The sequence below is a fragment of the Antedon mediterranea genome, chromosome 3 (genome assembly GCF_964355755.1).
Source record: "Antedon mediterranea chromosome 3, ecAntMedi1.1, whole genome shotgun sequence".
Classification (NCBI taxonomy): Eukaryota; Metazoa; Echinodermata; class Crinoidea; order Comatulida; family Antedonidae; genus Antedon; species Antedon mediterranea.
This window is the reverse complement of record NC_092672.1, coordinates 9,503,141-9,523,621: the sequence shown is the minus strand read 5'-3', so window position 1 is coordinate 9,523,621 and position 20,481 is coordinate 9,503,141. Positions and strand designations below refer to the sequence as shown.

General features: G+C 32.5%; 3 protein-coding genes across 3 annotated transcripts; all 3 read right to left on the bottom strand.

Annotated features, from left to right (window-relative positions):
• Positions 1-3,138: 3,138 nt before the first annotated feature.
• Positions 3,139-4,892, bottom strand: LOC140044814 (kappa-type opioid receptor-like). The gene is made up of 2 exons (XM_072089493.1): positions 4,713-4,892; positions 3,139-4,599 (listed from the first exon to the last, which is right to left on the bottom strand). Exon 2 carries the CDS (start codon positions 4,597-4,599, stop codon positions 3,469-3,471), a length of 1,131 nt encoding a protein of 376 aa, XP_071945594.1. The 5' UTR covers positions 4,713-4,892; the 3' UTR covers positions 3,139-3,468.
• Positions 4,893-15,035: 10,143 nt separating this feature from the next.
• LOC140044002 (allatostatin-A receptor-like) lies at positions 15,036-16,139 on the bottom strand. The gene has a single exon (XM_072088485.1). It carries the CDS (start codon positions 16,137-16,139, stop codon positions 15,036-15,038), a length of 1,104 nt encoding a protein of 367 aa, XP_071944586.1.
• A 2,944-nt stretch (positions 16,140-19,083) lies between these two features.
• Positions 19,084-20,163, bottom strand: LOC140044001 (allatostatin-A receptor-like). Its single transcript, XM_072088484.1, has one exon. It carries the CDS (start codon positions 20,161-20,163, stop codon positions 19,084-19,086), a length of 1,080 nt encoding a protein of 359 aa, XP_071944585.1.
• Between the last annotated feature and the right edge of the window lie 318 nt (positions 20,164-20,481).

The window sequence follows — 20,481 nt, the reverse complement described above, 5'->3', positions numbered from 1 at the left end:
TGTGCACTCTTTTACCCCTTTCACACCAAAACTCCGCAGTGATCTCCCGAGACACTCCGGGATTTGTGACCATTCCAAACGTTGAGAAACTCCGGAGATACCCCATTCATACGTCACCAACCTTGCAACACCAAGGTTTTCAAAATTAAATCGTAAAACCGTTCTCTATTTGTTTGCTTACATAGCGACGATCGTTAGAATCATTTAATTGATAATATTTTTAATTTTAATAATTATTTTCAAAAGTCTCAGAAGTCATAATATTTTATTTATACTATTTATTATATTTTAAACCCGTATTTTGAAAAATAAAACTAAAGCAATGATTGATCGTGTGAGGATTATCTTTTTATCTAAAACCTCCGGAGTGTGATGTTGCTACCTTTCACACCAGAACACCGGTGTGTCCCTGCACTTCCTCCTCCAGAGAACGTTCAGCTGTTCAACCCGCTGTTTTGAATTCCAGAGTTGTTTGATTTTACCTTTCACACCAAAACACCGGGGCGTCAACTCCGTAGTGTCTCCGGAGTTTTGCTTTTGGTATAAAAGGGGTATTTGTGTTCATATTCAGTAACATAACTGGTTCATCCTATACATTGTGCCAGTTATGTGGTACAGATCATTTCGAAACCTGAGCTGCACTGACGAGATCTAATAAGATCGAAACATTATACTGTCTGCAAATTAGATAAAAACATACACTTAAAAAAGAACTATAAAAGTTTAATATAAAATGAAATAATATATTTGTTGTATTGATGTTTAAAAATATTAACAGTAAGATCAGTGTAAAACATAGGCCTATCTTTCTTCCCAAAATACAGTAGTATAAATTATTATAAATCTGTTTAAATATTGTCGGACAAGCACGGCAGATATCTTTTACAGAATTTCTTCATAAGATCCACATTCGCGAAACTAGAATGAACTCGTCGTTCAAACATTAATATTGAATAACCCACAAATAGAGTAATTCAAATTTGTCAAAAAGGTTCTGATTCTAGACGGTGGTTTGGTCTAATTGTCATATTCATTTCATTCATTTCATTCATTTCATAGTATACAGCGTGCCATAATAACTATATTTGAGTTTGACTATTTTTTGTACTAGAGTTACGCAATTTAGTTCATCATCATGGGGCACTCGTTAGAATTCCTATTCTGTAAATATAACTGCGCATGCACGTTAATCACAAGCTAGGATCCTGAAATTTGCATAATTTTAATTTATAGACTGCTGTAGAGGGAGCTATGTCGTATTTTTATCGTAATTTTTCCTCTTTGGCTGAATAGCTATTGTTCAGTAAATATCTGAAAAGCAGTATCAAAACTCATTTATGTCATTATTTTTTTTTATTGTCAGTTGCGTTTCAATACGTGAGCTAAAATCCGCCGGTGGCACCAGCCAAAAAGAAACTGACACGTGATCCATTTTATGTATTGCCCTCTACCAATTGTTATAGGACCCTTTTTTTGCTTCGTCACTTTTTCTATTTCGCGAAATCAAATTATTGGACTTTCCTGTATTTTCACTTGTTGACAGATGCGAGGCCTACCACGCATTTTAATTGTTTTGACACATAATCACCCAATACCTGACTGTCCTTACGGCCTGTGAGTTTCTTTTAAACGCACCAACGATCTGGCGATGGTTTTATTATTAGACATTATAAAAAAGTTTGATACCGTGCGTACGTGCGTGTAATAAATGCGTCAGACTGAGCTATTATTGTTTTTTTTTATCATGTATATAAATATATTGTATAATCCGGGTTGTAAAATGAAAACAAACAAATGAAAATGTGTGAACTATTTTAAAACGGGATAGATGATATTGATGATCCTGTAAAGTGTATAACAAAATATAAGAAAATTAATGAAAAAAGGAGTAATACAGAATTCATATATGTAAAAATGTTACTTATGAACTGTAACGACATTTACAAGTTAAATAATACGATTTTATGTAATATGAGATAATATGAATGTGAATAAAAGTGGTGTTTGCGCCACAAAAGAGAAAAAAAAAATGCGTCAGATGTTAGATGAGGGCGTTCAAACTCGACGCGAGACTCATGTGTGCTCCTCTAATCCTCTATATGCAAATCAAGAACTATACTTTTCGGATTGGTGCTGATTGGCAATGATGAGTTATATTTTAATTAAAATTATAATATCAAAGTCTAATTTCTCATGTTTATATAATTTTATTTGTATGTTATTAATGTCATCGTTTGTATAAAGAATACAGTATAATAATAGGCATACTGTATAAATTAAGTATGTGTCTAGTCTTTGAGTATGCTTTACAAGTGAAACAAGACTAACTGCATGTGGTCATTGGCGAGTGTGTTTTTTTGCGAACAAAATGTATTTAGAACATTTACAGCATTATATAATTGGATTTACCGACAAATTTATATATGCAGCGGAGTTAAGTAGTGAGTTGTGCGAGGTGAAATAATATGAGTTAAACTTGAATTTAGGTTGTAATTTTGTTTGTTGAAAGTAGTATTTGTACTGATATATTATTAGAAACGTTTGAAATTTCCACGAAAATTCTGCCAGTTGTACGCTCCAGCAGCTGTTGCTCCCTTGTAGTCAGTACTGCATGAGTAGCCAGCAAACAATGACGGAATAAGCGTGTTCTTATTAGATGCCATTGTTTTAAGTGACGTTTGTTTGTAATTTTTCTTACAAAAAAACAGATAATTTCGGTGTAAATATTACTAACGAATGACCAGTGATAGGACATATTCTCTCCTCCTTGCAATTTGTAGCTCCGTGTGAAACAAAAGACCGGGACTTATCATGAATTCTAAAGTTTTTTTTTACGTAATTTGATTTATTGTTTCGCCATTGTCTTTGTTTTCTAACATGATGTCTTTACGCTGGTGTTTCACACAGTGCTGATTGGAAATGATAAGTTATATTTTAATTACATTATAATATCAAAGCCTAATTGTTCATGTTTATATAATTTAATTTGTATGTTATTAATGTCATCTTTTAGAAAGAATACCGTAATAGTAATTCAATTATTTAGAATATCTGGTCCATAGAAAGTAAAATTACATTTTAAATTAATTAAAAATAAACAAGACTGTACTAATTACTACTACACATCTCAGGATGGCATTCCATGGAGAGCATCTTTGACTTATATAAGGCGTTGCCTATAATCGTTGAAACTAACACATTTTTACTTGAATTGAGTCTACACATCAGGTCATCGAATTCTACATTCCGAAAACATGAGGCTGGAACTACAACGTCGAGGCCTCTGCAACAACATTTTTAACCCATTATTGTAGCATACATGAAGAGATCGCAAGGTACCCCTGATTACAGTTGCACCATAATGTAGCACAATACATATTTACACATTTACAACTAAACATTTGTTCTAAATAAAACACATTCACATCGACAGAACATATGCTAAAAATAATAGGCATACTGTATAAATTAATTATGTGTCTTTAAGTATGCTACAAGAAAAACAGGAGTAACCACATGGTCATTGGTTAGTGTGTGTTTTGTGTACTTACAATAATTATTACAACAAAATGTATTTAGAAAAGCTTTTCTAAACCTGTCATTTACAGCATTATATATAATTGGATTTACCGACGAATTTATCAACAGTGCAAGACGTAATATATTAGCTGGATTAACTGTATTTTTATAATTAACATTTCCAAAGATGCTAATAAAATTGAAAATCCCAAATGGTGCAGTACATACAATGAAGACGGTGACGGTCAGAAACACAGTAAGAAAAACTGTCTTCTCGGATTTAGATCTGGATTTGTTAACTGAATTGATTGCCATAAAAGGAGATGTTTTAAGCGTGATTAACATTGTCCTATACAAACTAGCAACAACTAAAATAAGTGTTAACGATAAACATGTATCAAACACATAAAGATATTCATTGATTTTACAGTCTAATTCATCAACACAATAAGCACATGTTGTTGTTGAATTTGGAACGCCATTATACATGTCAGGCCATGGAAATGACCGGGTGAAAATTTCTACCCAAACAAGCTTCCTCGACTGCCATGCAAAAGTTATACACCATACTAAGCAACACGTCTTTATGGTTCTAGAAACCGATCCTGAATTATTGATCCGAAATTTAATAGGATAACAGATTGCCTTATATCGGTCGATTGACATTGCAAAGATTATGAAAATTGCCACTTGAAACACAGTATCTACAACGTATAAGTAGAACGTGCAAATCCATGTATTTTCAACACCGATATTATACTCAAAGCGTAGTGGGCTATCAACAATAGAAGTCCAAAATAAATCAGGTGCCAACGCAAGAAACAACGTATCTGCAATCGCCAAGTTGGCAAAATACACGTTTACAGAAGTGTGCATGCGCTGATTTCGCACTATCACAACGATAGTCATTATATTTCCGATTATACCAAAAATAACTACAATCGGCATAAATATGACAATAACAATTTTGTCCACTAATGAATATGAATACATTTCAATAACTTCATCCCAACCGTACATGTCCTTTGAAGAATAGTCGCTCCAATCATAAGAATAACTGCTGTTGACATTGTCCATCATCTAAAAAAATAAAATAAACTCAATAAATGTATGATTATGATTACGATTCAACAATAAACAGTACACATTTACAACTTATACAAACATGTCATGCTACACCAATAAATACGTACACTTTGCTGAATTTCAGTGTTTCTAACTATGTATCTATTGTAGTACGAGTTGTGACCAACATGAAGCCGATTATTTTGCAATGTGAGTGAATACGTAGTGTACGAAACATTTTAAATTAAAATTCTATTAATAAATCCACGTGATATAATTATTATTCTTAAAAAAACACTGGTTTTCCAGAGGGCGACATCCAAGGCAATGTTATAAGTTGTGACCAAAATGGTGTAAGGTGATTTTGTTATAATATGAGATAGAAGGATCTGACATAGGGGACATTAAACAGTAGCCAATTATGGGGCTCATAATTAAATTTATATAAATTAGGTTTTTGAGAAATAAAACCTTGACACATGTTACTCAATAGAGCAATCAGTCAATGTCTGATGGATCTTGTCCAAAATAAAGACATTGCGTAGTGGGCCATCAACAAAAGAAGTCCAAATTAAATCAAGTACGAATACAAGAAACAACGTATCCGCAATCGCCAAGTTTGTTTAATACACGTTGACAGAAGTCCGCATGCGTTGATATCTAAAAATCACAGTAATAGTCATTATCTTTCCAATTATGTAAATAAAAACTGCAATCGGCATAAATATGGTGATTACGATTTTATCCACCATTGTATCGAAATCGATTGATTCCAATAATTTCTATACATTGAAGAGTAGCCGGTCCATATTTCATAAAAATAGTCTGATCGTAACTATTTAGATATCGTAATTCGCCAGTAAGAGAGATAGTGTTATAAAAGGCTCAGTTTCTCCAGATAATTTTAATAGTAAAGCTTCACAATATACATACCATTTGTTATCTTCAGATGTTTGCAAAAATAGTCATGAGTTTACCACCTCTATTAACTGCAAAGAAAAATAAATATAACTGCTCACTTAATTACTTGACAAAAACTTTTTAAAGTTTGGCAAATAAAAAACATGATGATTATGTACGTCATTGTAAACACCAGCAACCTGTAAATGTCCGTAAATTTTAATTACCACATGTCATCTCTATACCTGGAACATTATACACATGATCCGATGTGTTAATGAGGTAAGAGTGAGACTGTCAGGAAAGATAATAGTAATTTTATTCTACCAGGTATGTTGATAAAGAAACCCAATAGTACCAATATAATCACAACAACTGCGACAGGAAGGCGACTTAGGTATATTGATGATGGAAATATTACTTTAAATTTCATACTTCGGAAGAACATAAAAACAAACAAAAAAGAATGCTTGTTATTTTAAACAAATACAATACGACGCAGAAACGTATTTATTTAGTTATAATAATTTAATACCTTTTTAAATAACAAAAATATTATATACAGTACGGTTTTGCCAATTTCATAGCTTATTATAGTATTGATCTGTAGTCCAGGTTCTAGACGGAAATGTGAACTAATATCTAAAAGAAAACATTTGACATATGACGTGTCATAACTATACTTCAGTTTGAGTGGAAAAATTCTTCCCGGTCCATAAAAGAAATACTATAATTTATACTTGTGGCAAATCAAACTTCATGGTTAGGATTCCATTTCAGATTTCATTTAGTATCTTATCCAACTGAAACAAGCTATACGACTTTATTATTGATAGTTTTCACATATTTAAGGTGTAATTACACTGTTGAAGTTAAAGACCAGATGCAGCTAAAAACATATTACTATATACAGTTTTTTACATTCCAATAAGGATTGATCTAAGATTCACCTATGTTTGTTAATGTTTTTAAGCAAAATAGGCATTCACCAGATGACATCATCATTTGAAAAAAAGTTTTTTAAAAGGAGTTTACAGCAGATTGTTGACACATACTGCTGTTGACAATTTAAGAGAAGTTCACATAATTCAGAAATAAGGTGGTTCAAATTCCCTTTTGTAAATATACAATCTTACCCTTTATATATTATTTTTTTAACTGGTGGTCATGACTTAAAGTTGTCCGCAACTTATTTTAACCTCCATCTGCACATTTGTGATGTTTTTATGTTTTGTGCCTATCTTATTCAAAATTTGTAAAATTTTTTTATTTTAAAATGTGTGGAAAAGCCAATAAAACAAACAAACAATTGGATTTACCGAAGAATTTATATATTGTAAACCATGCATTATGTTAGTATGAGTAAGTGAGTATTGAACACACAATACAGCCTAATTATTTCTAAATAGTTTACACATAAATTAGGTATAACATTGTTAGTGAGAAAGACCAGATGCAGCCAAAGAGTGTTACATTCCAATAATTATCGATCTATAGATTCCCCTAATGTTTCATAATGTTTTTTACAGGATTTGTCGGAAAATAAGCACGTTCATAATAAGTGGACAGTTCAAATTGCCCATATTCCGTTGTATACAAATGTTGTAATACAAAGGTATATTTTAAATTATGAAAAATAAACGGTGTTATGAGATCACTATTTTAAAATAGATTTTACAATTTTTATCACCGTACACCCACAAACTTGAAGTAACATGAAAACGAAATTGGAAGTCATCTGATAACATGAAAACTATACTGAAAAGGGGTTTTTACAGCAGAATTTTGACAAATTCTGTATTAAACAATTTAAAGAGAAGTGTATTTATTTTTATTTAAAAAAATATTTTTACAGGAAAACATAATTCAGAAATAAGGTGGTACAATTGTCCTTTTTGTAAATATGAAAATAACCATAAAGAGACGCTAAGCTACAGTGAAATGAAGTTGAAATATCAATATACTGTAGAAAATAAAATATATACAATTTGTTTGTAATTTAATTTGAAAGTTTAAATATGATCACATTGTTGTATTTTAACAGGTATTATATCCAAAGCCTTTTTGCCTGCAATACATAATAAGGCAGTTAGGTGTTGGAAGATGGATTTAGCAAATTTCGTAAAATGTCCATGTTCGGTCGTAAACCATTTCAATGTTGTTGAATATGTTTTTCACCCGTAATTTCTGTAACATAGTTTTAATTGTTGTACATTTAACAGATATATCTGAAACTATCTGATACCTGTGGCTGAGCTATTGTGTACCTGTCGTTGAGTGTTATGCACATTAAACAGTTAGTGTACGGTTAGTGTTTCCACGATTCTTACAATAAAACATATCTAGAAAAGCTTGTCTAAATTCATTATTTACAGCATTATATATGATTGGATTTACCGAAGAATTTATGTATATTAAAACACGCACTATATTAATACTTTTGAGTGAAGTTTTAAAATCAACATAGCTACTGTATAAAGGACGATAATATTCCGAAGACCAAATGGCGCAGCACAAACAATGTAGACGGTGACGGTCAGGAACACAGTCAAGAAAACTTTCTTCTCGGATTTTGATCTTGATTTGTTACCTGTGGAATTAGCTGCAGTGAAAGTAGATCGTTTTAGCGTGATTAACATTGCCGTATACAAACCGGCAACAACTAAAATAAGTGTCAATGATAGACAAGTATCAAAAACATAAATATAATCATCAATTCTACAGTCTAATTCATCAGAACGTGCACAATAAACACATGTTGTTGTCGATTTTGGAACTCCATTATACATGTCAGGCCAAGGAAATTTAAATGCGGTGATTTCTACCCAAACCAGCTTCCTGGACTGCCAAGCTAAAGTTATAAGCCATATAAAGCAACATGTCTTTATGGTTTTAGAAAACGATCGTGACTTACTGGTACGAAATTTAATTGGATGACAGATTGCCCGATATCGGTCGAAGGACATCGCAAAGATTGTGAAAATTGCAACTTGGACTGCAGTGTCAACGAAGTAAATATTAAACTTGCAAATCCATTTTTTCTTAATATTATTCATAAACTCAATGTTCATTGAGCCATGACCAACAAAAGACGTCCAAATTAAATCAGGTGCCAACGCAAGAAACAACGTATCCGCAATCGCCAAGTTGGCTAAATACACGTTAACAGACGTGTGCATGCGCTGATTTCTAGCTATCACAGTAATAGTTGTGATATTCCCAATTATACCAAAAATAACGACAATCGGCATAAATACGGTGATGATGATTTTATCCACCATTGTATATGACATTAATTGAATTAAGTCATCCCAGTGGTCGGTCACAAACGATGATTCATATACATATTCTCTGCTACTATTGTAGACTTTGGAACTATCCATCTAAAGAAATAATAAAAATACATTAATAAAGAGTATCCTATTCAAACAGATGTGCATATAATATCAACATTTCAATATTTTAAAGCTTCATACTACATACTGTTTGTTATCTTTCGATGTCTGTAAAACAGTACTTGCGTTAAGCTGTAAGTTTAGCAGCTCTGTTGACAGACGGTAACTGACCATTTGATTATCTGATGCAAATAAATTGACATAAATATACTCATCGTCAAGTTCGACCAATCGCAGACATGTAATATGTACGTCACATTTACATGTAAACAGAATCATTCTTGGTATTAAAACTAACCTCTGTAAATTTTAATTACCAAATTATATAGAACGTTATACAGAGAGGAAACGATGTTTTATTTGGTAAACGAGTGAGAGAGATTGTCAGGTAATATAATAAGTAACGTTATTCTTCTAGGAATATTAGGTAAAATTTACCAAATTATATGGAACATTATAGAGAGGAAACGATGTTTTATTTGGTAAAAGTGGGAGAGAGATTGTCAGGAAATATAATAAGTAACGTTATTCTTCTAGGATTATTAGTAAAAAAAACAATAGTACCAGTGTAATTAAAATAAACATCGAGACTGCAATGTAGTTATACTTTCCATAAAATGTCACCTTTCTACCAATAGTTGGGGAGCCAGAAGGGGTTTACCTGCACCCTCTAGCAAACTATGCCAACAATGTTTTTTAGCTTCCTTTATCAATACAAATCAATTTTTTGCTGTTGGCCGAAAAAAAGTTGGGATGTTCGGTCAGTACAGGGGCCAAAAGGTCAATATGGTCAAAGTTAAGACTTTGCGTAACTTGGTAACTACTGGGTGTATTGGAATATTTTTGTACCAAACTACTCAGAAGACCCATATTTATATTCACTCTAATGGGAAACTTTTGCCAAAAGTGGACAGAAACACCTTTTCTGACCACTGGTCAATAAATTGGCCATATGAATATCTCAGCAACCAGTGGTCAGAAAGTAATAATTGTGGTCTCAAATTACTCGCAAAGTATATGTTTATATTTGTTCTAATGTAATAAAAAATCATAAAACCGTGTCAATAAACCGTTAATTTTGACCTTTGATATATAGCCGGCACAAATATTTTTGGCTTGGAGCACACTTTTCATTTCTCAGAAATTTGTGGGCGGATATGGTCATAGTTGGTGTCAAAATACTCAGAAGATACATATTTCTATTCACTTTAATGGACAACTTTTGCCAAAAATGACTGTGAAACTTTATTTTTTACCATTAGTCAAGAAAATAGCCAAATCAATTTCTCAGCAACCACTAGTCAGAAAGTTATAATTTTAGTTTCAAATTACTCGCAATATATATAATTATATTTGCTCTAATACAACAGAAATACACAAAATGTTTAAAAATACCTTATTTTGACATTTAACCTATAGCTGGTACAAACATTTTTTCGTGGAGCACACTTACATTTTTAATAACTAGCGAATTGTCTTGCTTAATATCAAAATATCATTGACTGTTGTGTGAGTATGGTATATACTATGAATACTTTGTATCGGAAGTCCTAAGTAGATATTTCTATTAATTTTAATGAATAACATCACAGTTAAATCTCTTATCACCAAGATCATTATTAATATTTAGTATTAATTACAATCTAAACTATATCACTGTTTAACAATTTTAAAGAACTTCGGTAAATGAATGACAAATGCTATACAGTATACTGTTACATATTTTAAAACCATAGTTGAACAATATAATAACAACAAATCAAAGTAACCGTAGTATGGCTATATATTATGGTTTGGAATCACTAACTTATTATAATTTACAACTAATACTAATTGAGAAGCTTACCATGTTTGTTATGACATTGCACAGTAAACCTTAAACTTCATTCATACTGCTCACTGTACAGTATGTGATTACAATTAAAACTAAAAATTAATAATTTAATTCTAAAGAACTTAGGTTTGTTTTGTTCAGATGTTCCAATGTTTCCCTCCATTACAATAACCCGTTTGATGCAACATACTAAGTTATATTGAATTTTTTTAATACAAATAAACAAAAATAAGTAAATTAGTTAATCTTTATTCACAAACCTATATTTAGGATACTAAAATATATAGTTAGGATATTAAAATCACATGCGCACTGCTGTAATATGATGGTTTACTATTCAATGTTCATTCATTTATTTGCTTCTTAAATTATTAGTAAATCCAACAAAAAGGAGGAGATATGAGTAAATAACAATAATGTCCTTTAGGATCATTATAACTTAGTCATACTATTGTAGTAACGGTTTTCTTTGATTTTTCTTTAGATTTTCATAATTTTATTAAACACAAGAAAATGGTTATAGTTTTAAGTGAAATATTGCATGAGTTTAAATTTGATATTATAGCATAATGATTTGAGCAGTCTATGTGTGTAGAGACGGCGTGACTTTCCCTATCCATAAATTAAAAGTAGACAGTACAAACAACATTAGTGTTAAAGAATTGAGAAGTTTGATATGATTGTACCAACTAAAAGATCAATGTTTCCATTTTCTTACCTCAGCTCCAACCATGATGGGACTGAGGTGGTGCAGAAGACCCCTTCACTTAACCGTCCCTTGGCTCGACCTATGTGTATATTTCAGATTCAAATATATTTTTAAAGTTTTATACAATTGACTCCAAGCTGGAACTTTGATACGATTTTTACATAACTTAATTTCTGGTCAACTATAGGTCCATATTTTCCAAATATCCTTACTCAATCCCAACACGATGGGGGGCGGGGGCTGAGGTTGAGAATTCCCTCCTAATCGCCACCTCTTTCACTGAAAACCATCATCCACAGAGCCGGTGTATTTGAAATTTAATACACATAGGGCCTACAAATTAATCGTAATTGGTAGGTCTATCAAAGGCTTTCAAATTCGAACCTCTATAAAAACTAGTTTACGGGCCTGGAGTAGCCTACCGTATGGTGTATCGTGGGCAACGCGTTTCAATTTATCATGTGATACCTGAAAAGTAAGGCTCCACTTTTTCATAACTTGTGTGCTCCACGCAAAAATGTTTGTACCAGCTATAGGTTAAATGTAAAAATAAGGTGTTTTTTAACATTTTGTGTATTTCTGTTGAATTAGAGCAAATATAAATATATGTTTTGCGAGTAATTTGAGACTAAAATTATAACTTTCTGACTAGTGGTTGCTGAGATATTGATATGGCTATTTTCTTGACCAATGGTCAAAAATAACATTTCATGGTCATTTTTAGCAAAAGTTGTCCATTAAAGTGAATAGAAATATGTATTTTCTGAGTATTTTGACACAAACTATGACCATATCCGCCCAACAATTTATAAGATATGAAAAGTGTGCTCCAACCCAAACATATTTGTGCCGGCTATAAGTCAAAGGTCAAAATTAGGGGTTTATTTAGAGTTTTATGATTTTTATTACATTAGAACAAATATAAACATATACTTTGCGAGTAATTTGAGACCACAATTATCACAATTATCACTTTCTGACCAGTGGTTGATGAGATATTCATATGGCCAATTTCTTGACCAGTGGTCAGAAAAGGGGTTTCTGTCCACCTTCGGCAAAAGTTTCCCATTAGAGTGAATAGAAATATGGGTCTTCTGAGTAGTTTGGTACAAAAAATATTCCAATACACCCAGTAGTTACCAAGTTACACACAGTTCTAACTTTAACCATATTGACCTTTTGGCCCCTGTACTGACCAAGCATCCCAATTTTTTTTCGGCCAACAGCAAAAAATTGATTTGTATTGATATATAAGGAAGCAAAAAAACATTGTTAACATAGTTTGCTAGAGGGTGCAGGTAAACCCTTCCTGGCTCCCCAACTACAATGACCAGTATAGAGTTCACAAACTGAATCTACAAAATATTCATTTTAACATGTGTATCTAATCTAAGCAGATATTTTCTATTGTAAAACAATATCAATCATAAACAATATCGTGAACAAATTGAACAGCAATATCCATACCATTAATCAATTCATTAAGAAGTACCTGGAAAAACTTAAGAACAATAGATAAGCTCACAAATGATGTAATGACTATGTGAACAAAAACCGATAATTCAGCAGTTTCAGCAAAAGAGTTTTCAACTCACAGACATTTACAGAGACACACCTAATACACAGCATCATTATTCCGCTGTTCCTAATAAGGCGATATGATATTACTGTATTGCATTATAAGAAGCATATAGTTAAGTTGAATAAAGTTCTAATACAAGCAACCAAGCGAGTCTCTCTCTCTATACAGTTAAAGCCTCCACCAATATATTACATGGTGGAATATCCAAAACTGAAAATGGAACAGAATGCGCAACAGCATAAACAAATTGAAACAAAGAAAAAACAAGAAGAAAATATAATTATCTACACGAACATACTGTAGGTTGTTGGAATTTTCAGATGGAAAACTGATTTCGTCAAGAATAACTGAGACGACAATCAACGATATCAACATGCAGAGCAAGTAGACCCTCTAGCCTAGAAGAATGTTTATTTGAGACATTCATTTTAATTTCATTCAAAAAATATAGTTTTCGGTATATGTGAAATTTCAAAAACAAAACCAATCGTTAAATGATTCCAATGATAACAATTAGAAAATTCCAAACGTCAATGACGATAGAGAGGTTGTATCTGTCGACGAACATGATAGGACACGCGCTTAATTAAATCAGAGACCGTTATACGCGTATAACTTAGTTTGGGTTCCAGACGGAGTTTTGACATAATATTAGTAAAAATATAAATATCTTGGCACATATGGCGTTTCATACGTATACTACTTGAGCTTATGTTTTCAGACAAGAATCGAAACGTCGACTGGTGGACTAACATAAAAAAGACAATAAATACAGACAGAGGGGTAAGTCTAACGTACAACTAATATAGAACTCATTAACTTACATCGACTGTAGACAAACATGATATTAGCTATAATAGCGTATATCAAACATGATATTAGCCACCCCATTCCAAATAAAAGAAGAATCAATTAGGCAAAAGTCTGATTTAATTATGGGAGTACCCATGAATCCAACATGCATGTATGCTGAGCTATATTTAAAGCAGGACGTGTTACATGTATAGTTTCGTATTCTTAACCTTATTCAGTCAACTTTAGGAACAATAATGAAGCAGAACACGTATATTACTGTTGAAACTGGTGGAACACACACACACAGCCACTGTGCAAATTGAGACTGGACCGTTTTAGAGGTGTTTACCACCTGTTGGTCCAGATCCTTCACTAACTGAGTTAGTGAGAAGTCGAATAAATAAAAAATAAAAATAAAACATTCATAGATACAACAAACGATACAGATAAATTGATAGAGTGTTAATGTCACGATTCATTAGACGTCTGTATAATGTAACAAGATATTTGATTTATTTTATTGTTGTTGGCAAATATGTTGGATAATTATGACATTTGATAATTTAGACTGGTAGCATACTCACTACAAACGATGAATATACCAGGGAGGTATACCTTTCTGATTATACTAGTGAGTGAAGTAGGCCTACGGTATTTAGTTTAGGACTTAATTGTTGTGCGTGTCTGCATACGTTTTAAACAAAGAAAACAAATACAAACACATAAGATCTAAGAAACAATTGTTGTATCATTACTTTTATTGAAAATAATTACAATACCACATAGACACGTATTTATTTCTTTTTCTAATAATAATGTACTACAGTGTCTTTTCTCTATAATACAATCATGTTTACCTTATGTTACCTATGCTCAGCGATTTTTAGTCGCGTGCAACCAGACTCTAGCTCACTATATCGGTGAGTAAACACTAAAATGTCGGTAAACACCAAATACATTTACGCATGCGACTGCAGCCATGTATATGGCCTTGTTTAAATGACAGCAAGTTCTTTGTCTCTATCATTGTCTCTTGTCAGTATTATTGTTATTTTAAAGTAATAGTATTGCTAGTTTGTTAACAAAGTTAAATGGATTCAGATTTGTACTTTATACTACTGAACACACAAAAAGCACTTTATTATTATTCATAATTTGTAAACATATTTAAAATATAAAGCTGTTGATGTTATTGCTGTGTACCTTTCGTTTAGTTTGATACACATGCAACAGCAGTTAGTGTACAGTGTTACCAGAAGTTGGCTTTGACTTCCCACTTTTCTTACAATTAAACATTTCTTGAAAAGCTCGTCTAAACTCATTATTCACAGCATTGTATATGATTGGATTTACCGATGAATTTATATATAGTGCAACACGGAGTATATTAATTGTTTTAATAGCAAAATCATCTCCGTATTCGCTAACAATTAGGACAACATTCAGAAACGCGAATGGCGCAATACAAACAATATAGACAGTGACAATCAGAAACACAGTCAGGAAAACTTTCATCTCAGATTTTGATCTTGGATTGTTACCTGTGGAATTGGCTGCACTGAATTTAGATTTCCTAAGCTTGACTAAAATTGCCGTATACAGACCAACAACAACTAAAATAAGCGTCAACGTTAAACAAATATCAAACACCCACAGAGTTTCATGAATTTTACAGTGGAATTCATCATTACAATAAACACAAGTTGTTGTTAAGTTTGGGACTCCATTATACATGTCAGGCCATGGAAATTGGTGTGTGATCATTTCTATCCAAACAAGTTTCCTCGACTGCCATGCTAAAGTTATACACCATATCAAGCAACATACCTGTGTGGCTCTTAACATCGATCGGGACTTATTACTTCGAAATGCAATAGGATGACAGATTGCCCGATATCGTTCGATGGACATCGCGAGGATTGTAAAAATTGCAACTTGGACTGTAGTGTCGACGACGTAGAAGTTGAACTTGCAAATCCATGTTTTTTCAACACCGATATTATACTCATCGCGTAGTTGACCATTAACAATTGAAGTCCATGATAAATCAGGTGCCAACGCAAGAAACAACGTATCCGCAATCGCCAAGTTGGCTAAATATACGTTAACCGAAGTACGCATACGCCGATTTATAGCTATCACAGCAATAGTTGTGATATTTCCAATTATGCCAAAAACAACGACAATCGGCATAAATATGATGATGATGATTTTATCCACCATTGTATATGAGATTGATTCAATGAAGTCATCCCAATCGGTCATGTTTGTTGAAGTGTAGTAATTCCAATCATAGATATACTCCGAGCTGTAACTTTCGTATGCATTGACATTTTCCATCATCTGGATGGAAATAAAATACACCTATTAATACGTAGTAGTGGATACTAATGCATAATTAGTTTGGATGTTAACTTACCTAACGAAATGTAAATAATATGATGCATTCACAATTTATACTAACATGTCAAATTATAAACTTCACTAATATTTACCATTTAGGTGGTTGTGATGTCGTGGTACTCGTCTTAATGAGAATTAACTGCCAACAATTGACTGAGGACAACTAATCGTAAATGTAAATACGTATTTAATACATTAATTTAAAATGCTAACGGTATACGTTGACCTAAATATGTTAATCTTCAAGTTCGGACAATTGTAGATATATGTAGGCTTATATATCACCCTGATAAATTAAAATTAAATTAAGTACTTGAACTAATATTTTAAATAGTTTGATTAACAACTATATTCATACCAGCATAAGCAATCGACAAATATCCAGAGAGTCTTGGAAACGATATGACTGGGTTCGGTAAAGTATTTGTCGTAATTCATATACGAACGAATCGTTCATGAATTAGTAGCGGGCTTTGGTTAGATTGAATTTGGGTAATTTTCACGACTCTTTTCAAGTCATACACTTTTATATCATCATGTAATGTATTCCATTCGAGTTTGAAGTATATCGTCAATTATTATTGTTATACGTAATTTGAGTAAATAAAAAGGATAGGCCTATATTTAAATTCCAAAAAATTCCTCTACAGTTTTATATGGTGGCAATGTTACCCACCATTTGAGATTGAATGTTACAGTGGGCCAGCCACGTACGTTGAAAAGTATCTACGCCATCACTTAATATAAATACCTTAATCAGAAACTATTGTCATCATTTACCCATATGAATAACGTTAATATAACTTAAGCGCTTATAATCTGAGCAAATACTTGGTAAAATGAGATAGAGGGCGCGATATTTTTAATATTTCGGTCTATATTAAAGATATAGATAACTAGAGATGTTCACTATTCCGAGAAACGGCAGAGAACTGCCTGTCATGGTTGTACAACCAAGGCAATCTTATGTTATGCTGGATTGTCTTTGTAGAAAATGTTTTCTTCAGCAAGGAGCGATTTTCAGCCGATGTTAGATAAAACCACGCAGAAATAGTAAATTATTTCTCCGTTCATGGTATAAAAATATCGATAGATCATTACATATCTGACACGAACATAAATAAGAGAAAGCAGGGAAGCCAATATAATGTACATAACTTTTAATCACCCAAAATGGTAACCTTAATACCGGATCCAAAGGAGAACAGTACGGGTAAAAATATGCATTCATACTTTTCTTAGTATAATGAGGATTTACCGGTTTTTGAGCTGTTACAAATGTTTGGTCCCTTTTTCCTTATGTGGTGGTGTATTACGTTGGAGTAACGTTATACATTGAGACATAACGATAGACTTTCTTTATTTTTATTGGATCACTTCAATTTTTTAATAACGTGAATATTTCACAATTACAGTATGTAAGAAATGCAGCGCAAAAACAAAAGAATACATATACAGAATGAGCAACAACATGAAAAAAAAAACAACAAAGGATAGAAACCAGAAGAAAGGATACTTATCTACACGAACATAGTTTGTTGGAATTTTCAGATGGAAAACTGATTTCGTCAAAAAGAACTGAGACGACAATCAACGATATCATCAACATGCAGAGCCTCTAGCCTAGAAGAATGTTTATTTGAAACATTCATTTTAGTTTCATTCAATCATACTTTTCCTTATATGTGAAACTTCAAAACAAAACCAATCGTTAAATGATTCCAATGATAACAATTAGAAAATTCAAAACGTCAAGGACGATAGAGAAGTTGTATCTGTCGATGAACATGATAGGGCATGCGCTCAATTAAACGTATAACTAGTTTGGGTTCCAGACGGAGTTTTGACTTAATATTAGTAAAAATATAAATATCTTGGCACATATGGCGTTTCATACGTATACTACTTGAGTTTATATTTTTCAGACAAGAATTGAAACGTCGACTGGTGGACTAACATAAAAAGACAATAAATACAGACAGAGGGGTAAGTCTAACGTACAACTAATATAGAACTCATTAACTTACATCGACTGTAGACAAACATGATATTAGCTATAATAGCGTATATTAAACATGATATTAGCCACCCCCATTCCAAATAAAAGAAGAATAAATTAAGCTAATAGTTTAACTATGGAAGCACCTTATTATTCCAACATACATTTACGCTGAACTAGATTTAAAGCAGGAGGAAATTGTATGTATAGTTTCGTATTCTAAACCTTATTCAGCCACCTTACTGATGGAACTGGTGGAACATTCATAGATACAACACATGATACAGATAACTTGGTTAAATTGATTATTAATGTCACGATTCATAGACGACTGTATAATGTAACAAGATATTTGATTTCTTTTATTTTTGTTGACAAAGTTTTTGAATAATTATAACATTTGATAATTTAGGCTGGTAGCATAGTCACTACAAACGGTGATTTATAATAATGATTGAAGTATTTAGTTTAAGACTAAAGTGTTGTGCGTGTCTGCATAAACAAGAAAACAAAATACAAACACATAAGATCTAAGAAACAATTTTATTAAAAATAACTACAATACCACATAGACACGTATTTATTTCTTTTTCTAATAATAATGTACTACAGTGTTTTTTCTCTATAATACAATCATGTTTACCTTATGTTACCTATGCTATAGCTAACTATGTCGATCGGTCGGTAAACTCTAAATGTCGGTAAACGCATGCGACTACAGCCATGTATATGGCCTTGTTTAAATGACAGTAAGTTCTTTGTCTATATCATAGTATTATTGATATTTTAAAATAATAGTATTGCCAGTTTGGATTCAGATTTGTACTTTATACTACTGACCACACAAAAGCACTTTATTATTAAGATATAAAACTTTTGATGCTATGGTTGTGTACCTGTCATTGAGTGTGACACACATGAAACAGCAGTTAGTGTACGGTCAGTATTATCAGACGTTGGCTTTGACTTCTCATTTTTTTTACAATTAAACATTTCTTGAAAAGCTCGTCTAAACTCATTATTCACAGCATTGTATATGATTGGATTTACCGATGAATTTATATATAGTGCAACACGGAGTATATTAATTGTTTTAATAGCAAAATCATCTCCGTAATCGCTAACAATTAGGACAACAGTCAGAAACTCGAATGGCGCAATACAAACAATATAGACAGTGACAATCAGAAACACAGTCAGGAAAACTTTCGTCTCAGATTTTGATCTTTGTTTGCTACCTGTGGAATTGGCTGCACTGAATTTAGATTTCCTAAGCTTGACTAAAATTGCCGTATACAAACCTACAACAACTAAAATAAGCGTCAACGTTAAACAAGTATCAAACACCCACAGAGTTTCATCAATTTTACAGTCGAATTCATCATTACAATAAACACAAGTTTTTGTTAAGTTTGGGACTCCATTATACATGTCAGGCCATGGAAATTGGTGTGTGATCATTTCTATCCAAACAAGTTTCCTCGACTGCCATGCTAAAGTTATACACCATATCAAGCAACATATCTGTGTGGCTCTTAACATCGACCTGGACTTATTACTTCGAAATGTAATAGGATGACAGATTGCCCGATATCGTTCGATGGACATCGCGACGATTGTGAAAATTGCAACTTGAACTGTAGTGTCGACGACGTAAAAGTTGAACTTGCAAATCCATTTTTGTTCAACACCGATATTATATTCGTCTCGTATTGGGCCATTAACAATTGAAGTCCATGATAAATCAGGTGCCAACGTAAGAAACAACATATCCGCAATCGCCAAGTTAGCTAAATATACGTAAACCGAAGTACGCATGCGCTGATTTTTAGCTATCACAGTTATAATCATTATATTTCCAATTATACCAAAAATAACCACAATCGGCATAAATATTGTGATGACGATTTTATCCACCATTGTATATGAAATTGATTGAATGAAGTCATCCCAGTCGCTCATGTTCATTGAAGAATAGTCGGTCCATGATTGATAGAAATATTCTGAGCTACTATCGTAGGAGGCTTCCTCGTTGCCCATCTGGAAATATAAATAAGAAAAAATTACTGCGTATACATTAGCATACTACATACAAATTAAGCTCCCCATAAAGCCAACATACCATTGATAGTGCGAATAGAACACTTAAAAAACACTCAGCAATACGTACCGTACCTTTGCTTGTCATCCGATGTTTTACAGTGCGTGTGTTCTTGTGGCGAGGCAGTCGTTTTCACCAAAACTAAGTACAAAAATATCTAACGATCATTTAAATACCCG